Source organism: Hyperoodon ampullatus (assembly GCF_949752795.1).
Source record: "Hyperoodon ampullatus genome assembly, chromosome: 4".
Classification (NCBI taxonomy): domain Eukaryota; kingdom Metazoa; phylum Chordata; class Mammalia; order Artiodactyla; family Ziphiidae; genus Hyperoodon; species Hyperoodon ampullatus.
In genome coordinates, this window is record NC_136917.1 from 51,225,928 (window position 1) to 51,247,648 (window position 21,721).

Here is a 21,721-nt window from a genome sequence, read left to right on the forward strand (position 1 = left end):
CTGCCACAGAGACCAGCCTAACTCAGGGCTCCTGGGTCTTCCACTCAAACCCAGGAGGTTTTAGGTAAAGAAATGTACTAGTTAGAGGCAGGGAAAGAGTCTGCAAAGTAAGAGGAACCAGAAAGGAACAAGACCACTTGTGGTCCGTTGATGGTAACAGATAAAGTCTGTCATCTGGATGCTGGTGGGGGCACAGGAGCAGAACCTTAAGGGGCCCCTGCTGGGCCAGGAGTTAGCACTTTAGCTGCTAGATCAAGGGAGCTGGTGGGTGAGAGAGCAGAAAACAGGAGGAAGGGGTGCAGGAAAGGGATTGGGTAACAGGAAGGCTCAGGCAGCAGCTCTATCAACCAATACAGTGAAATACAAGAATCTCAGTAGTTTTACAATGGGTATGTCTATACCAGTATATGGACTAAACATGTGCCTTATATATGCTATACTGTATTGTACTGTGTAGTGTGTTTGTGTGTGTGTGTAGAATACAGTTAGTAATCACAAATGTTTCTATCCCTTCCCAGGCATTACTAGGTTTATTTGGGAAGCAGTAGAACCTAGATGTTAAGAGTGGGGCTCTGGAGTTAGATGACCCAGTTTCAAATCTCAGCTGAGAACTTGCTAGTTCTGGGACCTTGGGCAAGCTATAACCTTGTATAATGTACATTGTGATTGCCCTCCTAACATGCCATTCTTCATTCTCTTAATCATTTCAGTTCTCATTTGGGTATTTGACCTCTCTGCCACACACACACACATACACATATACACACACGCTGTAGTCCCTTTGTTTGGGGGAGTCTATCCCACGCTTGACTGTAGGAGACGGTTCTGTGACTAAGGCCTAAGCTAGTGAGAGTTATGCTACTCCATAGTCCTGGTTATTGGTTCTGGGATGGGCTGTAACGCTATTTAAGCCATTAAGTAGGAAGAAGAGTTAAGCTATGGGCTTCTGAGGAAGAAGTGTCCTTGCTGTCCTGGGGAAAGCTTCCAGAAGGTGTGTGATTCATTGGATTTAAAGGAGTAGGCATAGAGTCCTAGGCTGAGGTGTTGGATCAAGATAGCCTACAAGTATGGCATACATCTGGACTTGCAAGTATCATAGAAGAATAAATCCCCTTTATTGTTTAGTCTCATGTGAGTTAGTTTTCTATGAGACTAGAAACATGTTTGGTAATATGTTTCTGAGACTCGGCCCCCTGAATCTATAAATCGAGGACAGCAATAGTATCTGCTTTATAGAGCTGTTGTGAAGATTTAGTGAGATGGCACATGTAAAACTTTTAGTTTAGTATCTGGCACATAGTAATCGTTCAACTGACTTTCAGAAAACATTGAACAAGTAATTAGGAAGTGTCAGTGTAGGAAGGGCTAGATGGCAAGAAACTGGTGTTAAACTGAGAACGATAAATGATGAACAGTTGTTTTCAACTATCATGGAACCATGTGATGTACTCATGATGATAGATCTCATTTAATGCAACAAGTGAGATAAGGATAAGCCTTTTAAATACTTTATTCCCTATTATCCTCTAACAACCTTATGAAGTAGGTATAATTATTACCCTTATTTCATAGATGGGACCACTGAGGCACACAGAGGGCTAATTCCAGGAACTACTGCATTGTCATCCACTATTATGAGAAGAGTCAGGATTCCAGTTCATGTTTACCTGACACCAGGAGTGATATTCAAAATACTTAACAAGGAACAAACACTAATCACAACAGGGCACCGACCATAAGGAATCCTGGAGGCTAGAGATAAATTACCAGTAAGATTACGAGTGGGTGACGACTAATAGAAGCCCTGTCTGACTTGACACCTTACTTAGTTCAGCTCCAATGGGCAGCAGGGGAACCATGAGGCTGATTGTGAGTCAACAGAAGGAAGAACTTTCTAATATTTCAGCATGTCTAAAAATGAAATCATCTACCTTACGTGGTAATGAGTATCTCACCTCTGAAGTGTTTAAAAGCTAGGAAGACAATTCCTTGTTGGAGAGGTTGTGGAAGAAATTCTGCCTTTGGATGTAGGTAGCACTTGATCTCTATGTTAACCTTCACTCTAACATCCCAAGGTTCTGTAATAGCCCATAGTTGTTTTCCTACTGGCAGGAAAATAGTATGGCTTCCCTTTATTAGCCATCCCTGACTTTCTGAGCAATGTAGTAAGGGCTCATCATATTTTTCCTGCTTTAATATATATGACATTATTAAATCTACTTCACAAATTAGAGAAATAGATCTCAGGGCTTATTAATTTTCCTAAAGTCGTACACCTAATAAGTGGACGAAGCCCCAAACTGAGCCCTGATCTGACTAGTCCAAAGCCCCTTACCCTGTCTACTATGTCATACTCTGCTTTCAAATGAAAATATTGTGTTTTCTTAATGGTTGTATTGTAAGATAAATGTGTAATTTTGGTGATGATGTATTCTAGAATATGAGAAGGAACAGTATGTTTTCCCCATAGTTTAGTGCAAGGAAGGTAATGGAAGCAAATGGATATAGTGTATCAATATTAATCAATAGCTATAAATTTATTGAACACTTTCTATGTAGGTGTTGTGCATATGTTAGAATTTATCTCCACCACAGCCCTGTATTTATGTATAGGTTTCTTCATTTTACTGATACAGCAAATGAGGGTCAGAGATGCTAAGTAACTTGCCCATGGTTGCCTCTCTTGTAAGTGGAAGAGCCATCATATAATTCTAATGAGATCAGTCACTGCTTATGATGGACACCTTGCAAATAGCCTTGCTATGGGCATATGAATATCATGGTGGACAACTACGTGATTTGAGCATATACAATATCTTCATATTATTCTGTTTACAAAGGATATGACTATATGTATATATTTGTATATTCCTATACATATAGTGATAATTCTATAAAAGATTATCAGTATATATTTAATGCTCAACCAAATAAGACTAGAAATAAACAAAACACATTAGATTACCACTGGGTTTTTATTTTCTGCAATACTTTTCTATATTCCCCCACAAATTTCTAAAATAAACATGCCATCTTTATCGATTTGAACCAAAGTATTACATAAAAATCTTATTATAAGATATTACGTAATATCTTCTCATTACTTTTATCAATGAAGACACTATTTTTTTTTCTTTTAAGTACCAGCCTAATAGCTAGAACACATGATTTCTTATCTTAGCCTTCTCTCTGATTTGCCTTGTGACCTTGGGCATATCACTTGCTTCTCTGGGCCACAGTTTTAGCATCTGTACCGGGGTTGACAAACTATGGCCAAATGTAGCACATCATCTGTTTTTGTATGGCTATGCGCTAAGAAGGGATCCTACATTTCTAAATAGTTGAAAAATAAAAAAATGAATACTATCTTATGACACATAAAAAATCATGTGAAATTCAGATTTCAGTGTCTGTAATAAGGTTTTATTGCAACACAATCATGTTCATTTGCTTACATGTTATCTGGATGCCTTCACTCTACAATGGCAAAGTCGATGAGTTGTGACAGACCCTATAGCTTACAAAGTCTAAAACATTTGCTCTCTAGCCTTTTACAGATAAAGTATGCCAATCCCTTACCTACAGAGGGAGCAAGTTGAACTAATAATCTCCAGGCTCTGTTTTGCCCTAGTATCTAGAATAGCTAATGGATCCCATTCTCTATGATTTCCATCCTTATTTTCCTACCACCCACTGTGAATGTTCTATCCTTATCTCCAAACTGATTACAAATTGAAACATGTCCCCTCTCCTGACTGGCTCTGTATTTTCATTAAAGCACAAATACGAAATCAGTTTGAACTAGAGCCTTTGTTAGAGCATGGTAAGACAACCTGATTTCGGCTCACCTCTCCTGTGGCTTCTTGAACCACGCTCCCCCTTTCTCACATGTTCCAACCACAGAGGCCTCTGTTCTGCTCCAGGACACCTAACAAACTTCCACCTTAGAGCTGCTTGTCCTGCAAGGCTTGGCTCAAATGCCACCTACTGGCGAGGCTTCTTCGAGAGCAATGGCCCTCACCCCCAACTCTACTTTTTCTTAGATCCTTGTTTATTTCCCATAAAGCACTCAACAGAATCTGTAACTAACATGATTATGTATGTATTTGTTCATTGTTTATGTTTCTGTATTATATTCATTGTCCATCTCCTCAACCAAACTGTAAGCTCTAAAGGGACAGAAACCAGGTTTTTATTCTTCAAAAACTCTTCATACTAAGTGAAGTAAGTCAAATATCATATGCTATTGCTTATATGTGGAATCTAAAAAAATGATACAAATGAACTTATTTACAAAACAGCAATAGAGTCACAGATGTGGAAAACAAACGTCTGATTACCAAAGGGGAAGGGGGGAGGGATAAATTAGGAGTTTAGGATTAACATAGACACACAACTATATATAAAATAGATAACCAAGAAGGACCTACTGTACAGCACAGGGAACTCTACTCAGTATTTTGTAATAACCTACAACGGAAAAGAATCTGAAAAAGAATAGAGTTATATATATAGATAGATAGATAGATACACACACATATATACATATATATGTGTATATATAAACCGAATCACTTTGCTGTATACCTGAAATTAACACATTGTAAATCAACTATACTTCAATAAAAAATTTTAAAAATATACATGTGAACAAACAAATAAAGTTGTTAATAAATCCCAAAAAACCTCCATTCAAGAGCTGTGTGCCTGGCACATAAATAAGTCATCAATACTACCTGTTAAATGACTAAAGCTGAAAGAATGAAGCTTCAGCTTTGTACTAAAATGTAGGCTAGGCAAAGTAAAATTGAATTTGGACTAAGTTACAGGTTGCATATTAATGAAACTCTTGACCTTATAGAAATTATTAAAAGCTCAGGACCAGGCGAGTTAAATGTTAACCTGTAAGCGAGCAGCTCTTTGCCTTGTTCAGGTGGGTTTTCACAAATGGGTGCCCTCGTGTGAGAAGCACAGTTTCAAAGCTCCTTTCGGAACTGCCTGACGCACAATACAAAGCAGGCAGAGCCTCCTGTTTTCACAATGTGTAATTCATGCTCATTCATTATTCGGTAGCTTGGGAGCAGGTGCTGAATAGAACGTACCAACCTAATACCCTCATTACTGCACTGCCGTTTTGTTTTTGAGGCTCAAATGGCCCTTCTGCCATGGGAGTTAGGAAGAGAAAATATTCGCAAGGGCTGGTGAGCTTCTGAAGAGAAGATTTACCAAAACAACAAGCAAGGGCATTTTCTCAACCACTCCACAGAAAATGGCAGTCGGAAGCCAAAATCTATTATCCCACTGCAATAAACAGAAAATATTATCAATACATTGGGAGGAAGAAAGGCAGCATCACGTAGAGCATGAACAATACAAGTAATCGGATCATCTATAAGTATTTTTAGACTTTTAATTTCATCATCCTGGACATGCTGCTTTGGTAAATTGGAAAAGATTTCACTTCCCTTAGAGATATGTTAAGTGCAAAACAAAACTCCTTGGACTAGAGAAACGTTTTGAAAAAGCCAGAGATATCTGAAATATCTCACCAAATCTGAAATATGAAAGTAAGCAGAGACAGTCTCTGGGCAACATAAAATAGCTTACCATATACTAAAGCTAATGGATTTGACTTAGTGAACTCTCTCTCGGGTTACTGTAATTTTATAAACAATTCTAACAAGTTTTGTTCTGGTCCTCCATCCCATAATATATTTGAAGCAGCATATCAGGAGTGAAGTAGAAGCTGCTCTGAGTAGTACGTGCTAGAGAAGCAAAGAATGAAATTTCAGCACCTAAAAAAACTGTGAAAACTTACTGTCTTCATTTGCCAGGGCTGCTGTAACAAAGTACCTCAAACTAGGTGGCTTAAAAAAACAGAAATATACTGTTTCATGGTTCTGGAGGCTAAAAGTCTAAATCAAGGTGTCATCAAGGCCCTCCTCCTTCTGATACCTGTAGGTGAGGGTCTTCCTTGCTTCCTCCTAGCTTGTGTTGGTTTGCTGGCAAACGTTAGCCTTCCTCAGCTTATAGACACATCACTCCAATCCTTCATCTTCACACAGAGTTCTCCCTGTGTCTCTTCACATCATCTTCCTTCTGTTTATATCTATCTCTCTTCACATCATCTTTCTTCTGTTGATATCTATCTCTATGTCCACATTCCCTCTTTTGATAAGAGTCCCCGTTAGATTGGGTTAGGACCCACCCTCATAAACTCATTTTTACTTGATGACCTCTGTAAAGACCTTATTTCCTAATAAGGTCACATTCTGAGTTACTGGGGATTAGGACTTCAACATAGCTTTTGGGGGGGACACAAAATTTAACCCATAACACATACCAACTAAAAATGTGTATCTAAACTAGTGTTTGTTGCTGTTGAGTAAATAGCACTAAATAGCTCATCTGATCTTGAAGAAGTCTATTATGTTCATAAGAATGAAACTAAAAGAGCCTATCTTAAGAGCAGGATCTTTGAATCAGTTCATCCTACTTTTGAATGTGGCCTTAGTATACCAACTGTATGGTACTGGGCAAGTCACTTAACCCTGTCATAGTATTGTTGACTATCAGACTAGGCAGTGTGTGCAAAACACTTGTTAGCGCAGTGCCTAGTTCTTGGTATATGCCCAATGAATGACAGCTCTTCTTAAGCCATTAAGAAAATGAGGTAGGTACTTGTAGTATAATTTAAATGGTGAGCAGAGGGGAGTAAACACCTCCAGGAATTAGAAAAGCATCTCTCCAGATGACTCATTTCCACAGGCTTCAGAAACCTGGGGTGTCACTGTGTGGACAAGTTCATTCATCAGAAACTCATCTGTCACTCAGTGATCATTGACTAAAATGATTAGCTGCAGAAAGATCTTATTTTTTCCCTATGAATGATCATCCTAAGAAAATAAAATGTGTTTTCTAAGATGCTGCAGTGTGTATGAGTCAGACAAAAAGATGAAATCTCAGCCTTGAAGATCTCTGCCTGTAACAAACTGAAGACCTTCGTTAAAACAAAGAATTTGGGCTCACAACTGAATTGCAAAAAGGTCTTGATTATTAAATGTGTTAAAGGCTGATTATCCCACCTCACTGTTACATGCCCTTTGACAGTTCATTTCGGTCATGGGGCATTGCTGGGGAGAAATGGGTGCGTGGTAGAGAGCAGAAAGTCAAAGAGGTTATACTTTGAAGAGTGTGATCCTATCAGCCCCTATCAGGGCTGAGGGGAAATCACCCTAGACTCTTAGGTATGAAAGAACCATTCCTGTTCATTTGGCCAAACCACCTCATTGCTTCCTTGACAGGGATGTCCAGGGTTATGTTTATGGTCATAGAGGATATTGATGTCGGAGTCAGGCATAGGAAAACTTGTTTAGAGGAAGTATGGTAGACAGACTTTATGGTGCCCCCCATGGTCCCCACCTCCTGCTGTTCATGTCTTGTATCATCCTCAGCCCTTGAGTGTGGGCTGATTGTATGATTTGCTTCTAACCGACATTATACAGCAAGGGTGATGGGAGGTCGCTCTTCTTTGTGAGCGATTGTGTTATGTAATTTTATTCAACGTCTTGCTAGCAGACTCACTCTGGAGTCTTGGTCTCCTCACTGAGTTTGAGGAAACAAGCAGAGTCCTATAGTCATGAGGCAATGAATTCTGCCAACATCCCTACTGAACTTGGAACTGGACCCTTGCCCAGTCCAGCCTCCAGAAGAGAACCCAGTTCTGGCCAACACCTTGATTACAGCGTTTCTGAGAACCCAGCTAAGATGTGCCCAGACTCCTGGCCCAAAGAAACTGTGAGATAATCAATGTGTGTTATTTTGAGTCACTACATCTGTGGTGGTTTCATTACACGGCATAAAAACTAACACAACATGGAGGAAAGGCAGTATAGAGCCCCATACACTGTAGACACACAGTGGGGATAAATTAAAAAGATGCTGAAGACAACTTTATCCGCAGCAACCTTTACCTTCCACGTCCACCCAAGGAGCACGTGTATATTCTGTCCTCATTCATTTGTTCAGTCACTAATGTATTTAGCAACCGCTCTGGATTAGACTAGAGATTAGATTAGAGATTAGAACAGGAGTGAGAAGTAGGGCCTCAGTTTAGGAGGGAGAGACCACTTCTTATAAAGAATATTGTGAGCCAGGGGCTACCACTAAAAGTAGGATCAAGACCACTGTGAAGATGCACTGAGTGTGAGTGATGTGTATGGGTGGCACAGGATACACACATAACTGCTTATTTCCTTTGTAGTAAATGCCACAGAATTTAAACACCTTTCTGGTACGAGTGTTGAATTGTTTACTTGACTCCCTTTCATGCTATATTATCAACTCTGGATGACAGGGAAGTTGTCTGCCCTTTCAGCATTGAGGGTCAGCACCGAGAACATTGTCTGGCAAACAGATACTCAAGAAACAGTTCTTGAATGAATATTTTTGAGAGAAGCATATCCCTAAGTTTTTTTCTTCACCATCAAAATGCTGATTTCTAGAAGAATGATATAAACACCTGGCAAGCAGCTACTTCAGTCCAAGAGGGGATGTGCGAAAACTAATTCCTTTGTGTATTTTATGGAGGCTCCGAGATGGACTGGGTGTTAGTTAACAGTTTCTATGATTATAGCGGAGAAGATAAAGGTGATGAACAAAAATAGCATCCTATTCTTTTTTTGACAATCATGAATTTTCTTTTACTCCTACTTCAGCGTATCTGTAATCAGTTGGAGATGAATTTTTACAGCTCACTCTGTTGCACCGCCATCATTGATACCAATGGCCTAATTAGATTTTTATCTTATTCCTGTAGGAATTTAGAAAGCAGTCAGTTATAACTTCATTAGAGTGAGATAATTCTTAGAATGACGGAAAAAGAAACATCCTCTCAAATGGTATTTTGACCCAAGATGACTTACTATTTAACTGTCCCAAACAATTCATCTCATTAGATTAAATCTGTAATTGAGTCTTTAACATCTGACAAGGGAAGGAATACAAATTTGTCATTAGACTGTAATAATTACTTTCTATCACTTTATTCACTGGAGAGACTGTGGCAATCAACAAATCAGAGTACTATGCCACAGGAAGGATTGTAATGAGTTTAATTTTCCTTATTTTTAAAAATAAAAGCAAATAATCACGGTATCCATATCTTAAGATCTTCATTCACCGATGTAATGTAAGTAAAGCGGAATATTGAACAAGGAAACGGCCATAATTTGGAAACTAGAGCTGATTTTCAAGCTGTACTCATAGAAAAATGTTTGACTTCCCGCCCAATAAGAAATATGTCTAATTGCACAATTTGAAATTAATGATTACTGTGCAATCCTGTGTCTTTCACAGCTATAGAGAAAACAGATTGTAAAAGTGAAAAAAAATTAGCTAAATATTCTACATATTTAGGAAACTACAAAAAGTCAAGTCTGTGGATTTAAAAAAATCCACAAACAAAATAAAACAAAACCCCATTTAAGTCTCATTTGGAATTTAGGCAGAAATAGCATTTATGGTATTTAAAAAAAATAACTAAGCTGGCCATGCTGGCAGGAAAAACAATGCAAACAAAAAAACTAAAGACAGAGCCTATTCTGTGTTACCACAGGGAGACAAACGAATACTTTCATTTGGAATACAGTTCCCCTTACACAGACTAAACTCTCCTTCCTGCTTTTAAGCCCTCTGAGCTCAGAAGAAACTTGTTTTGTTACCCCAAAGCATCTTCCCTACTGAAGCACTTCAGTCTTTCTCATCCAATTTAGCTTCTAGTTTTAGGCTCTTCTGTTGTCTGTTGGCTCCATTTGTGTCATCTTCACTTGTGCAGCCAGACAGCGGGTACCTGAAGGCAGGTGGCCGTGCCCCACCCTGTACCACACCCTCCTCAGGGCAACAACAGTGCTGAACAGCAGTAGGTGGCTAAGAGCTCTGCATATCCTTCAAGTGTAGGTGGCGTCACCTACACGTTAGCCAAGTGATTTTCTGAACCGGAGTTTCATCAGCTGTAAAATGAGGACGATCACACCATCAGCCTCTTGGAGTTGTGGGCGGACTGAGTGAAATAATTCACAAGTGCTTAAGCAGAGCACCTGGTACCCAGGAGTCCCTCAGTCAGGGCAGCCTATTACCGCTTCTGCTCTACACATATTCGCTGACCACCACAGGTAATTTGGAACCTTCCACCCTGTCCAGAGACAAAATGTTTTTTTTTTTTTCAGTACGCGGGCCTCTCACCGTTGTGGCCTCTCCCGTTGCGGAGCACAGGCTCCGGACGTGCAGGCTCAGCGGCCATGGCTCACAGGCCCAGCCGCTCCGCGGCATGTGGGATCCTCCCGGACCGGGGCACGAACCCGTGTCCCCTGCATGGGCAGGCGGACTCTCAACCACTGCGCCACCAGGGAAGCCCCAAAATGTTGCTTTGAAATTAGGAAGTCACATATTTTATATCTGCACTTTTATGCAGATGATCTTTCCTTGCCTGGGAAATCTACTGTATTGCGTCCTTTTTTTTTTTTATTCACATTTTAATACCTTAGAACTCAGGTTGTGTCTTACAATCCAATCCTCTAAGTAGCTGAAAGATGTTTTGTTATCATAGATGCCATCAAATACAGCATGAATTCTTCAGATTCTTTGGAAGAAAGAGATTTAGAAAGAGAATTACAGTACTCAGAAGCCTCTATCTCTTCTTCTATGTTGCTCTTCACGCTTTTAACTCTGCCCCAGGAGCCCTGAAGCTGGCTTCAGAGTGCCACCACTATTATCCTCTAAATGCCATAGACAAAGGGACACTGCTTACTTCACCATGTACATGTCTTTTAAGCCATTTGATACCACTTCACAAGGAAATCACTTCACATTGATATCTAGTAGTCTGAAGGCAGAAAGTCCTGGTTATTAGAGCTCTCTCACAATTAAAATGCCTATTTGGTCATGGCTGTCTTGAAAAGCCCTAATGAGGTTGATATATGTTCTGATTTTTCCGAAACACTTAGGAGTTTTGCCCGTTGTCCCAGCATAATTATTAACACAACTCCTTTCATTCTCAGGAGTACCCTGGTTTGGATGATAAATTATATGATTACCCAATGTGAAAACCAAGGTAGGTCTGAAATTTATGGCTTTAATGCCTTCTAGTTTAATTTCGTCTTTGTTATCTGTAAAGCTGGGCTTTTAGTCAATCTGTCATCCGTGTGGTTCGAGCAGTGTTCATTCCTTCAGATTTTTGTCACACACTGGTTACACAGTGAGAAGCACATCACGCATGGCCCCAACTCATGGAGTTTACAGTTTAGCACAGCAGACAGACATTAGGTAATTACATACCCAAACATCACAACTCCTCAGGAGAGGTACAAAATGCTACGACTGCCTATAAAATATAATGCATGGGGAGGCAAGGTAGGACATATGGGCAGTAGAAATACATCTGGATTGTTTTCTGGTTTTTTTTTTTAACATCTTTATTGGAGTATAATTGCTTTACAATGTTGTGTTAGTTTCTGCTGTATAACAAAGTGAATCAGCTATACGTGTACATATATCCCCATATCTCCTCCCTCTTGCATCTCCCTCCCACCCTCTCTATCCCACCCCTCTAGGTGGACACAAAGCACCGAGCTGATCTCCCTGTGCTATGCAGCTGCTTCCTACTAGCTATCTATTTTACATTTGGTTCTGTATATATGTCCATGCCACTCTCTCGCTTTGTCACAGCTTACCCTTCCCCCTCCCCATGTCCTCAAGTCCATTCTCTACATCTGCATCTTTATTCCTGTCCTAGGATGCTATCTCATTTTAACCCAGCATTCATAACGTCATGGTGTTTGCCTCCCATTCCTCTGCCATGAGAAGGAGACATTTCAGTACAAAGAGGCCCTCTGAAGACAGGCACTAAGTAGTAATTGTGAGTGTGTAAAGGGCAAGGAGCAGAAACTTAGTCCTTGGTTTCTTATTCAAGTGGCAAAACCATGATAGGAGCAAAAGAGAGTGAGGGAGACAAGGACAGAAAACAATGCTATTTGGTATGGTTATGTTCCTTGGGGGTGAAAATTGTATCAAGTTTTCTGTTTCGTTTTTCTCCTGTATTCTTCTTGGAACATGGTTCTAAGCACTTGGCAAAAATGCTCAGAGCATCTTGACTTGTGATGACTGAGAAAATGAAGCTCAGAGAAAGAAGGCACAGAACTCAGATTCAAACAGAGAAGGGAGAAAGTTACAAGGTGGCCTCTGGTGATGTTGGCTTTTCATAGTCCCTGGCTTCTGCCTGAGATCTGCAATGTCAGCACCCCAAACAGACTGTGGGTTGGCAATTCGGGGGAGGATGAGTGAGCATGAAGACCCTGACAGGGACTCTATAGCCTACAAATATGAAAAGTTTCTCCTCGGAAAGAACTAGGCGCGAGGTAGCAGAAAGCCACTATGGGAGAAAGATCGCTTGTCAACAGGATTTCAAGTTATTGACAAAAACACCAGGTGTGTAAATTTACTTCCGAGATCATACATGATTAACTGGTCTGCTTTCCATTTATCCATTGCCTGAAGAGTATGTTTCCAGTACAAATGGGCCCTTCCAAAGATACAAAATTAAATAATAATTATGTAAGCACCAAGGCCAAAAAGAAAAAAAAAAAAAAGGATTGGTCCACAGTGCTTGCATGGAGAATCTATAAATTATGATGTTACATCTTCAACCACAGGCCCTGTACTAGTCCTGATAAATTCTAGATAAATGTCAACTAGTGGTGGGCAAAAATTTTATCTAGACAAATTTTCAGTAAATGAGACATAATTAAACTTAAAAACTCAGCAGATTCTTCTAGGATTAGAGATGACAGTGGCAGAGTCACATGTTGGTTGTTCATTTAACAATGTATAATTAATTAATGTATATATTTCATATGTGTAATTAATGCAAGGTAGTATAGTAGACAGAGCTCTGACTTTAGGATCAGAGAGATATAGGTTTGAATCCCGGCAGTGTCAATTGTCAGAGTCTCTCCTTGGCAAATCTTTGAGCCACACGTTTCTCATCTGTATAATGGGAATACTGTAATGAAATGTGGAGTCCTCTTTGAGTTTTGAGAATTTAACAGGATAATATAGGAAAGTACCTAGCAGTACCTGGCATATAGAAAGCCAGGTAAATAGTAGCTACTTTGATGGTGATTAGGTTCAAACTTCTTATAAGTAACCTAGATGATACTTTAATGCCTCCAAGTCACAGAATCTCATATTTAATACTGGTCTGACTATACCTGCTCAGCTCACTTGTCACTTATTACAGAGATCAAGTGAGATATTATATAGAAAATTGCCATTAGAACTACGAACTTCTTGGGCTTCCCTAGTGGTGCAGTGGTTGAGAGTCCGCCTGCCGATGCAGGGGACATGGGTTTGCGCCCCGGGTCCGGGAATATCTCACGTGCCGTGGAGCGGCTGGGCCCGTGAGCCATGGCCGCTGGGCCTGCACGTCCGGAGCCTGTGCTCCGCAACGGGAGAGGCCACAACAGTGAGAGGCCCGCGTACCGCAAAACAAAACAAAACAAAAAAACTACGAACTCCTATATAAACATAAAGTATTATCCTTTTCTCTCTGTTGTCTGTTTGGGTTTATAGCTACTTGTGTTATTTGTTTGTCTTTAACACAAATGCCCCAAGTGAAGGAGATACATTGCTTTTGCTGACTTCTGTCTTCAGCATGCCCACAGAATAGGGTAGATGACAGGCAGATGCTAGGACTCAAATTTTCTCCCCAAAGAATTTTCTTCCTACCCATTCTATTTCTTTCCCTTCATGCACTTCCTCCATTTCTCTTTCGATTAATTCATTTATATTTATTAAGTTCCTATATGTCACCTTTTCTTCTCTTTGTCTAGGCTTAGTTATAAGCAGCACCAACACTCACTAATTCTGGTCTTGTTGTTTACAAACTGTGACCTTGGGCAGACTAAGCTCAATGTGCTCAGTTTTTGGGTTTTTTTATCTGAAAAATGGGGACAGTACGCCTACCTCCAGGGATGTCGTAAGAATTGAGTAAGAATTAGATGTCACGTTCAACAAGGACCTGTTGAATGCTTCAGGTTGTGCATTCCCTCCTGTGCATTCAGACCAAGGCTATCCCCTTGGACTTGACTGACCTGTGAATGATGCGCTGGCTCTGCAGGTAGTCCAGGGCCATGGCCAGCTCACAGATGAAGAGCTTCACAGTGTCTTCCTGGAAGCGGACATTCTGCTGCAGGTGATAACGCAGGTCCCCGCCCAGCAGGAGGTCCACCACCATGAACATGTCTTCCTCATCTTGGAAGGAGTACCTGGAGGGGAATTAGAAATGCAAGTGGGTTAAATACATTTACACACTAAAGAGGCCCAGAGGCAAAGGACACCTTACAGATCAGAGCAGAACTTTCCTAAGCTAAGGGTTCAGGCTTTGGGAGTACTGGTCTATTACTCACTCCAGGCCCTCAGTTTCCACATGTGTAAAATGGGAATGATAAGAAGATCTTCCAAAAAAAAAAAAAAAAAAAAGAAGATCTTCCACATTTGATCATAGTAAAGACAAGATATGATGAGTATAATATTTAATGTCATTCCTGGCATATAGTAAGAACCCATTAACTGTAGGTCTACAAAGCTATAAAGCCCAGGAAATAAAGAACACCCCATTTATTCACCTATTATTAACGATCATATCCTGAACACACTGTTGTAGGAGGTCCATAAAGTATGAGTTACAAGCCCTCCTTGAAGCACCTCATGCTTATTTTTCCACACTAACAACTTCATTGCCCAGCAACATTATAACAAATCATGAACCACATAAATGATAAGAAAAAGACATAAAAAGGGCAATAAAGAAGTAAGTGCACAGTACAGGGCAGTAATTCACTCAGTCCCTGGGATAAGGAGGGAAGGGAAATCTACTCAGCAGAGGAGAAAACTGAGTTAAATTTTGAAGGATGGTGACAATAACTACAAAATAAAGCCAACATCTCTGGGGCAGACTCTAAAGCACTCCACAAATGTGGTGTCATTAACCCCACAATGCTGTTCTTACGCTCCCATTTTACAAATGAGGAAATCAAGGCCCAGTGAAGCTTAAGTAATTTGCACGAGGTAAAACACCCAATAAATGGTAGAGGTGAAGGGGTCTCCAGGTCCAAAAGTAAGATTTGAGAGAGGAAAACAACACGAATTAAGCACAGACATGGGAAAGAACACAGTGTGAGGGGGGAAAGGAAAATAGTTTGGGTTTGTTGGAACGACAGGTGTTAGGGGAAGCTTGAGCCTGGGGAGAAGGAAGCTTGAGCCTGAAGAGGAAGACAGAGGGCAGATCCCATGACAGGAGCTTGTTCACGAGTCTGTACACGTTGGAAAGACGGTGAAGAGGTTTAAGCAGGACGTATGATCAGACGGGGACTTCACACTTGAAGGAGCGTGGGCTGGAGGGACGGGAAGAGGAAAGGAGACACAGGCCAGCAGAATTGGCCTCTGCTGTCTGCAAAGAGTCTTCTGTAAAAATGCATTCCAACTGCTATGACTTGTTTTGTTTTCCTCAAAGCACAGACATGATTTCTAGTCACAAAAAGCTCTCTGTATCAGCACTATTTCGACATGTTTCTTTTGACATCATGTCACTGAGATCGTATTTTCAAGTTTTATTTGAATCACAGAATGAAGAGTCTGCAAAGCAGTGCCCAGGATGCAAACGAATTCCTAGTGACAAATCTTTGCTTAGGAAACAAACATAGAATATCAATGATGGGAGAACTGTACTGAGTACATTTTCTTCTTTAGAGTGATCATTGTGCTAGAGGAGGAAAGGACTTGCAAACAAAAGAAAAAAGAGAAATTCAATGAAGCATAAATCTGAGGCTGTAACATTCTAATGAAGACTAGGCCCTCGGTATTTACTTGTTCAGTAAATAAAATTCTGTTTACCACTGAGGACTGATTCACACAGCAGATGTCAGAAATTAAGCCCTCGGGCTTCCCCGGTGGTGCAGTGGTTGAGAGTCCGTCTGCCGATGTAGGGGACACGGGTTCGTGCCCCGGTCCAGGAAGATCCCACATGCCGCGGAGCGGCTGGGCCCGTGAGCCATGGCCGCTGAGCCTGCGCGTCCGGAGCCTGTGCTCCGCAACGGGAGAGGCCACAGCAGTGAGAGGCCCGCGTACCGCAAAAAAAAAAAAAAAAAAAAAAAAAAAAAAGAAATTAAGCCCTAGGGGGAATTTAGACAGAAACACGGGAAGTGCTTGTAAAAACGTGGGTAGCGCATCCTTGGTATTGTCTTTTAGGAAGTGTTATTGTTCACCTCCTTGCAAGGACTGGCTGGGCATCTCTGCCATAGGTTTAATGAGCACCAGGATAGGTTCCTGAACCTGGGCTATTTGGTTCAGAATCCTCCCAGCTGCACCACTACACGTTATATCCATTGTGTTTTACAGGTCTTTCAGGAAGTAATAATGTGCTAGTTATACGTAACCCTGCCCGGGATCTATTGCACTTAAGCTGCCCTTAGCTAATATAACAAACGATGGTGGCTCATGGGATGTGAGCAGTGTCTTGTTGGGATAGCTGGCAAATGAGGTGGCTGAGAACTGGGTAGCAAAAGAAGGGAGAAGAGAATGCTAACCATGAACGTAACTCGATGCCAATGGATACAACCCAGGCAGACTGGGTTCGCATAGAGAGCAGTGATTGGCTGCATTCAGCTCCCCACTGGAGGCAGGCAGAGGTCCCAAACCCGGTGACAGAGAAGAGGACTCCTCTCCCATTACTCTATTTAACTCGAAGTGGGGGACAAGGGTATTATTAAATTCACCCTAAGTGAACGAACATTTTTATTGCAACTTGGGCTCAGCGATTTTTATTCAAAGAACAAACTGATAAAGGTGCCAGTTGTGTCAAGTTAGCGACAGTGTCCGGCCACACGGGGGATTATTAGTCAGAGAAGAAGCAGCCCAGGCAAGAGGCAACACGCTTCCCTTGCCCAGTATGATTTTAAATTTATTTAATCATGGAGCCAGTTGGCTGTTAAAAATCCTTTTTCCCTTTCGGCACATCAGACCTGAAGCCCTCTATCACAGATCCTAGACTCTCAGAGGGAGAGAAGAGAAGATTTTAATTTCCAGAACTATATCCAGTAAAATATGTGGGCACAACACAGTTTGGTAATAACTAGGATATGAAGATTCATATCATGACCTGATTTTTTAAACCTAAAAGTGAAAGAGCTTCCCTATACCTTGGCCGTTTATCCCATAGACTCAATGATGCATTTCCATTACTTTAAAAAAATGCTATATCATGGCTTATTTGTTAGTTGACAGCTCCAAAATTAGTAAATCTGGTCCCACTGCGTGTGAAATGCATTGTAAAGTCTGCTCAGTAACAGCGGAGATAAGTAACAAAGGACCACCACCCTACTCCACCCAACTCTATCATATTGCCATAGACTATACACAGCTCTCTCCAATCCATTCTACACACCATGGTTATCTTTTTTTTTTTTTTTTTTGGCGGTACGCGGGCTTCTCACTGTTGTGGCCTCTCCCGTTGCGGAGCACAGGCTCCGGACACGCAGGCTCAGCGGCCATGGCTCACGGGCCCAGCCACTCCGCGGCATGTGGGATCTTCCCGGACCGGGGCACGAACCCGTGTCCCCTGAACCAGCAGGCGGACTCTCAACCACTGCGCCACCAGGGAAGCCCCATGGTTATCTTTTTACAATGTGAGTTTTATGTTATCCAGCCCCATAAAACCCCTTCGCCTCTTTCCATGGTCCGCAGGACCCTGTGTGGTCTGGCCCTGTTTACTTTTCCAGGCTTATTTTGAAGATCTTTTCCTTCCATTACTCAACTAGCAGTTCATGCCGCCTCCAGCTTTAGAAGACTGTGATATGGTATGACCTTGCCTGCACGCACAATGCTGTCCACTACCTGGTTATTGTCTCTTCCTCTTTCAGTCTCAGCCCAAAGGACACTTCTCACAGAGACATTTCTAACACTCCATATCAAACCTTGCCTCCCTGTTATACACAGTGCCATATTCTTGTTCGCTCAACTTATCATAATTTGAAAATATTTTCCTGCATGCTTTTGGATTAACAGCTTTCATTCCCACTCTGCCATCAGGAAGCATGCCTGCTTTTACTCATCCTTCACTCCTCGGTCCCTGTATGCTTCCTGAAATGTAGACTCTACAAACAGTTGTAGAAAAAGTAACAAATTCATGAATGAACTAAAAAAAGGAAAGAGAAAAGCAAGATTAAAACTCAGGTTTGGGTGGGTCTGACATACATTCGTTAGGTTCTATTTTTAGAAATTAGCATGGCTATCAAATCAGTCACTCACCTTCTTGAAGCTGTCTCATGCAGGCCACTTTGAAATAAATCTGAATTGGAGCACTGGAAGAGATCTAAAGTATTTTCCAATGGAGGGTTTTTCAAATTGTGGCTCATAATGCACTAATGGTTGTGAAATCAGTTTGGTTGGTCCTAACAAGCACTTTTTTGGAAGAAATAAAATAGACTGGATAAAATAAAATAAATGCTATTAACATATAAGGCCAAACATTGTTTTTGTGAATATAATGTGTGTCTCTGTGAGTATATCTCCTGGGTTGTGATGAAAAATAGATTTCTTCCTGTGGGTTGAAGATAAAAAAAGCTTGAAAACCATGACACTAGGGCAACCTGCTGCTTATTCCAGAACTATTGTATCAAATCCTCATTCAGACTTTACCATTTCTGATGTCTGTCAGTTCTGATGTCTCCATCTAGCAAAGCATGGGAAATGCAGGACAAATATTATTAGATATTGCTTTTAAAAGCTCTCAGCTTTTGTAGAAAAAGACATTGATTCATCAAAGATGGAATCCATTTAAAAACATATTTAAGGAAAATACAAATGGAAAATGCATAGGCTTTAGGCAGGCCTGGGTTTAAATATCACATGTGAATTTGGAGCAAGTCCCTTAAAGGAAACTGAAACTCTGAGAGGATATTTGTACATTGGAAATGATTTTATGTACCATGTGGCAAAGAGCAAATTAGATATAATGTTTGTAAAGTAATTAGCGCACAGCATGGCTCATAGCATGGTGGTAAGGAACTTGGCCCTGGGGACAGACTGCTTGTGTTTAAATCCCAGCTCTGCCCTTTAACATCTTTAAAACTGGATGGAGCAAGTTATATAAGCCCTCAGCATGCCCATCTATAGTAGTATATACCTCATAGGGCTGTTGGGACGATCAAGTGTAGTTAATACACATAAAGTGCTTAAAAGAGTACATGGAAGTACTTGGAAGATAGCTATTATAATTACCTTTCTTCTTCCACCCATGAATGTAATATAACTCTTGTATTAAGCAGATTAACTTGTTTTATGCAACTGTTTCCTATTATTTTATATGAGGTAATTATATGAAGATACTGATTGATTTATAGTTGATTTACAATATTGTGTTAGTTTCAGGTGTACAGCAAAGTGATTCAGTTATACATACATATGTATATCTATATTTTTTTGATTCTTTTCCATTATAGTTTATTATAAGATATCGAATATAGGTCCCTGTGCTGTATAGTAAATCCTTGTTGTTTATCTATTTTATATACAGTAGTTGTGCATTTGTTAATTCTGTACTCACAATTTATCCCTCCCCCTTCCCCTTTGGTGACCATAAGTTTGTTTTCTATGTCTGTGAGTCTGTTTCTGTTTTGTAAATAAGTTCATTTGTGCTATTTTTTTAGATTCCACATATAAGTGATATTATATTTGTCTTTCTCTGACTTACTTCATTTAGTATGATAATCTCTAGGTCCATCCATGTTGCTGCAAATGGCATTATTTCATTTGTTTTTATGACTGAGTAATATTTCATTGTATATGTATATATATATACCACAACTTCTTTATCCATTCATCTGTTGATGGACACTTAGGTTGCTTCCATGTCTTGGCTATTGTAAATAGTGCCACTATGAACATTGGGGTGTATGTATCTTTTCAAATTAGAGCTTTTGTCTCTTCTGGATATATGCCCAGAAGTGGGATTGCTGGATCATATGGTAACTCTATTTTTAGTTTTTAAAGGAACCTCCATACTGTTTCCCATGGTGGCTGCACCAATTTACATTCCTACCAACAGTATGGGAAGGTTCCTTTTTATGAATATATTTATTGTCAGTGGTATAATCAACATGATTACCATTAACTGAGCTCTTACTATGTGTCAGATACCATGCTAGGTACTTTATGTATATTATTGCATTTGATTGTTACTATAAACCTGTGAGGTAAGTAATATCTTTTTTTTAATTTCATTTATTTTTTTATACAGCAGGTTCTTATTAGTTATCTATTTTACACACATCAGTGTATACATGTCAATCCCAACCTCCCAATTCATCACACCACCACCATCCCCACCCCCGCTTTCCCCCCTTGGTGTCCATGCATTTGTTTTCTACATCTGTGTCTCTATTTCTGCCCTGCAAACCAGTTCATCTGTACCATTTTTCTAGGTTCCACATATATGCGTTAATATATTATATTTGTTTTTCTCTTTCTGACTTACTTCACTCTGTTTGACAATCTCTAGGTCCATCCACGTCTCTACAAATGACCCAATTTCTTTCCTTTTTATGGCTGAGTAGTATTCCACTGTGTATATATACCACATCTTCTTTATCCATTCATCTGTCCATGCACATTTAGGTTGTTCCGTGTCTTGGCTATTGTAAATAGTGCTGCAATGAACATTGGGGTCCATGTGTCTTTTTGAATTATGGTTCTCTCTGGGTATATGCCCAGTAGTGGGATTGCTAGGTCATATGGTAGTTCTATTATTAGTTTTTTAAAGAACCTCCATACTGTTTTCCATAGTGGCTGTATCAATTTACATTCCCACCAATAGTGCAAGAGGGTTCCCCTTTCTCCACATCCTCTCCAGCATTTATTGTTTGTAGATTTTTTGATGATGGCCATTCTGACCGGTGTGATGTGATAGCTTATTGTAGTTTTGATTTGCATTTCTCTAACAATTAGTGATGTTGAGCATCCTTTCATGTGTTTGTTGGCAATCTGTATACCTGCTTTGGAGAAATGTCTATTTAGGTCTTCTGCCCATTTTTAAATTGGGTTGTTTGTTTTTTTAATATTGAACTGCATGAGCTGCTTGTAAATTTTGGAGATTAATCCTTGTTGATTCGTTTGCAAATATTTTCTCACATTCTGAGGGTTGTCTTTTTGTCTTGTTTATAGTTTCCTTTGTTGTGCAGAATCTTTTAAGTTTCATTAGGTCCCATTTGTTTATTTTTGTTTTTATTTCCATTAGTCTAGGAAGTGCATCAAAAAGGATCTTGCTGTGATTTATGTCAAAGGGTGTTCTGCCTATGTTTTCCTCTAAGAGTTTTATAGTGTCTGATCTTACATTTAGGTGTTCAATCCAGTTTGAGTTTTTTTTTGTGTATGGTGTTAGGGAGTGTTCTAATTTCATTTTTTTACATGTAGCTGTCCAGTATTCCCAGCACCACTTATTGAAGAGACTGTCCTTTCTCCATTGTATATCCTTGCCTCCTTTGTCATAGATTAGTTGACCATAGGTGCATGGGCTTATCTTTGGGCTTTCTATCCTGTTCAATTGATCTGTATTTCTGTTTTTGCACCAGTACCATATTTTGTTGATTACTGTAGCTTTGTAGTATAGTCT

General features: G+C 40.1%; 1 protein-coding gene across 3 annotated transcripts in view; it reads right to left on the reverse strand.

Moving 5' to 3' along the window:
• The window catches only part of STK32A (serine/threonine kinase 32A), a gene marked incomplete at both ends in the record, with an annotated part of 117,704 nt that overhangs the window by 40,860 nt on the left and 55,123 nt on the right, over positions 1-21,721 (reverse strand). For all 3 annotated transcript variants that reach the window (XM_079702208.1, XM_079702207.1, XM_079702209.1), the window contains one exon: positions 14,148-14,321. In XM_079702208.1, the coding sequence (XP_079558334.1) occupies positions 14,148-14,321 (174 nt within the window). The remainder of the gene's footprint in view (positions 1-14,147; positions 14,322-21,721) is intronic.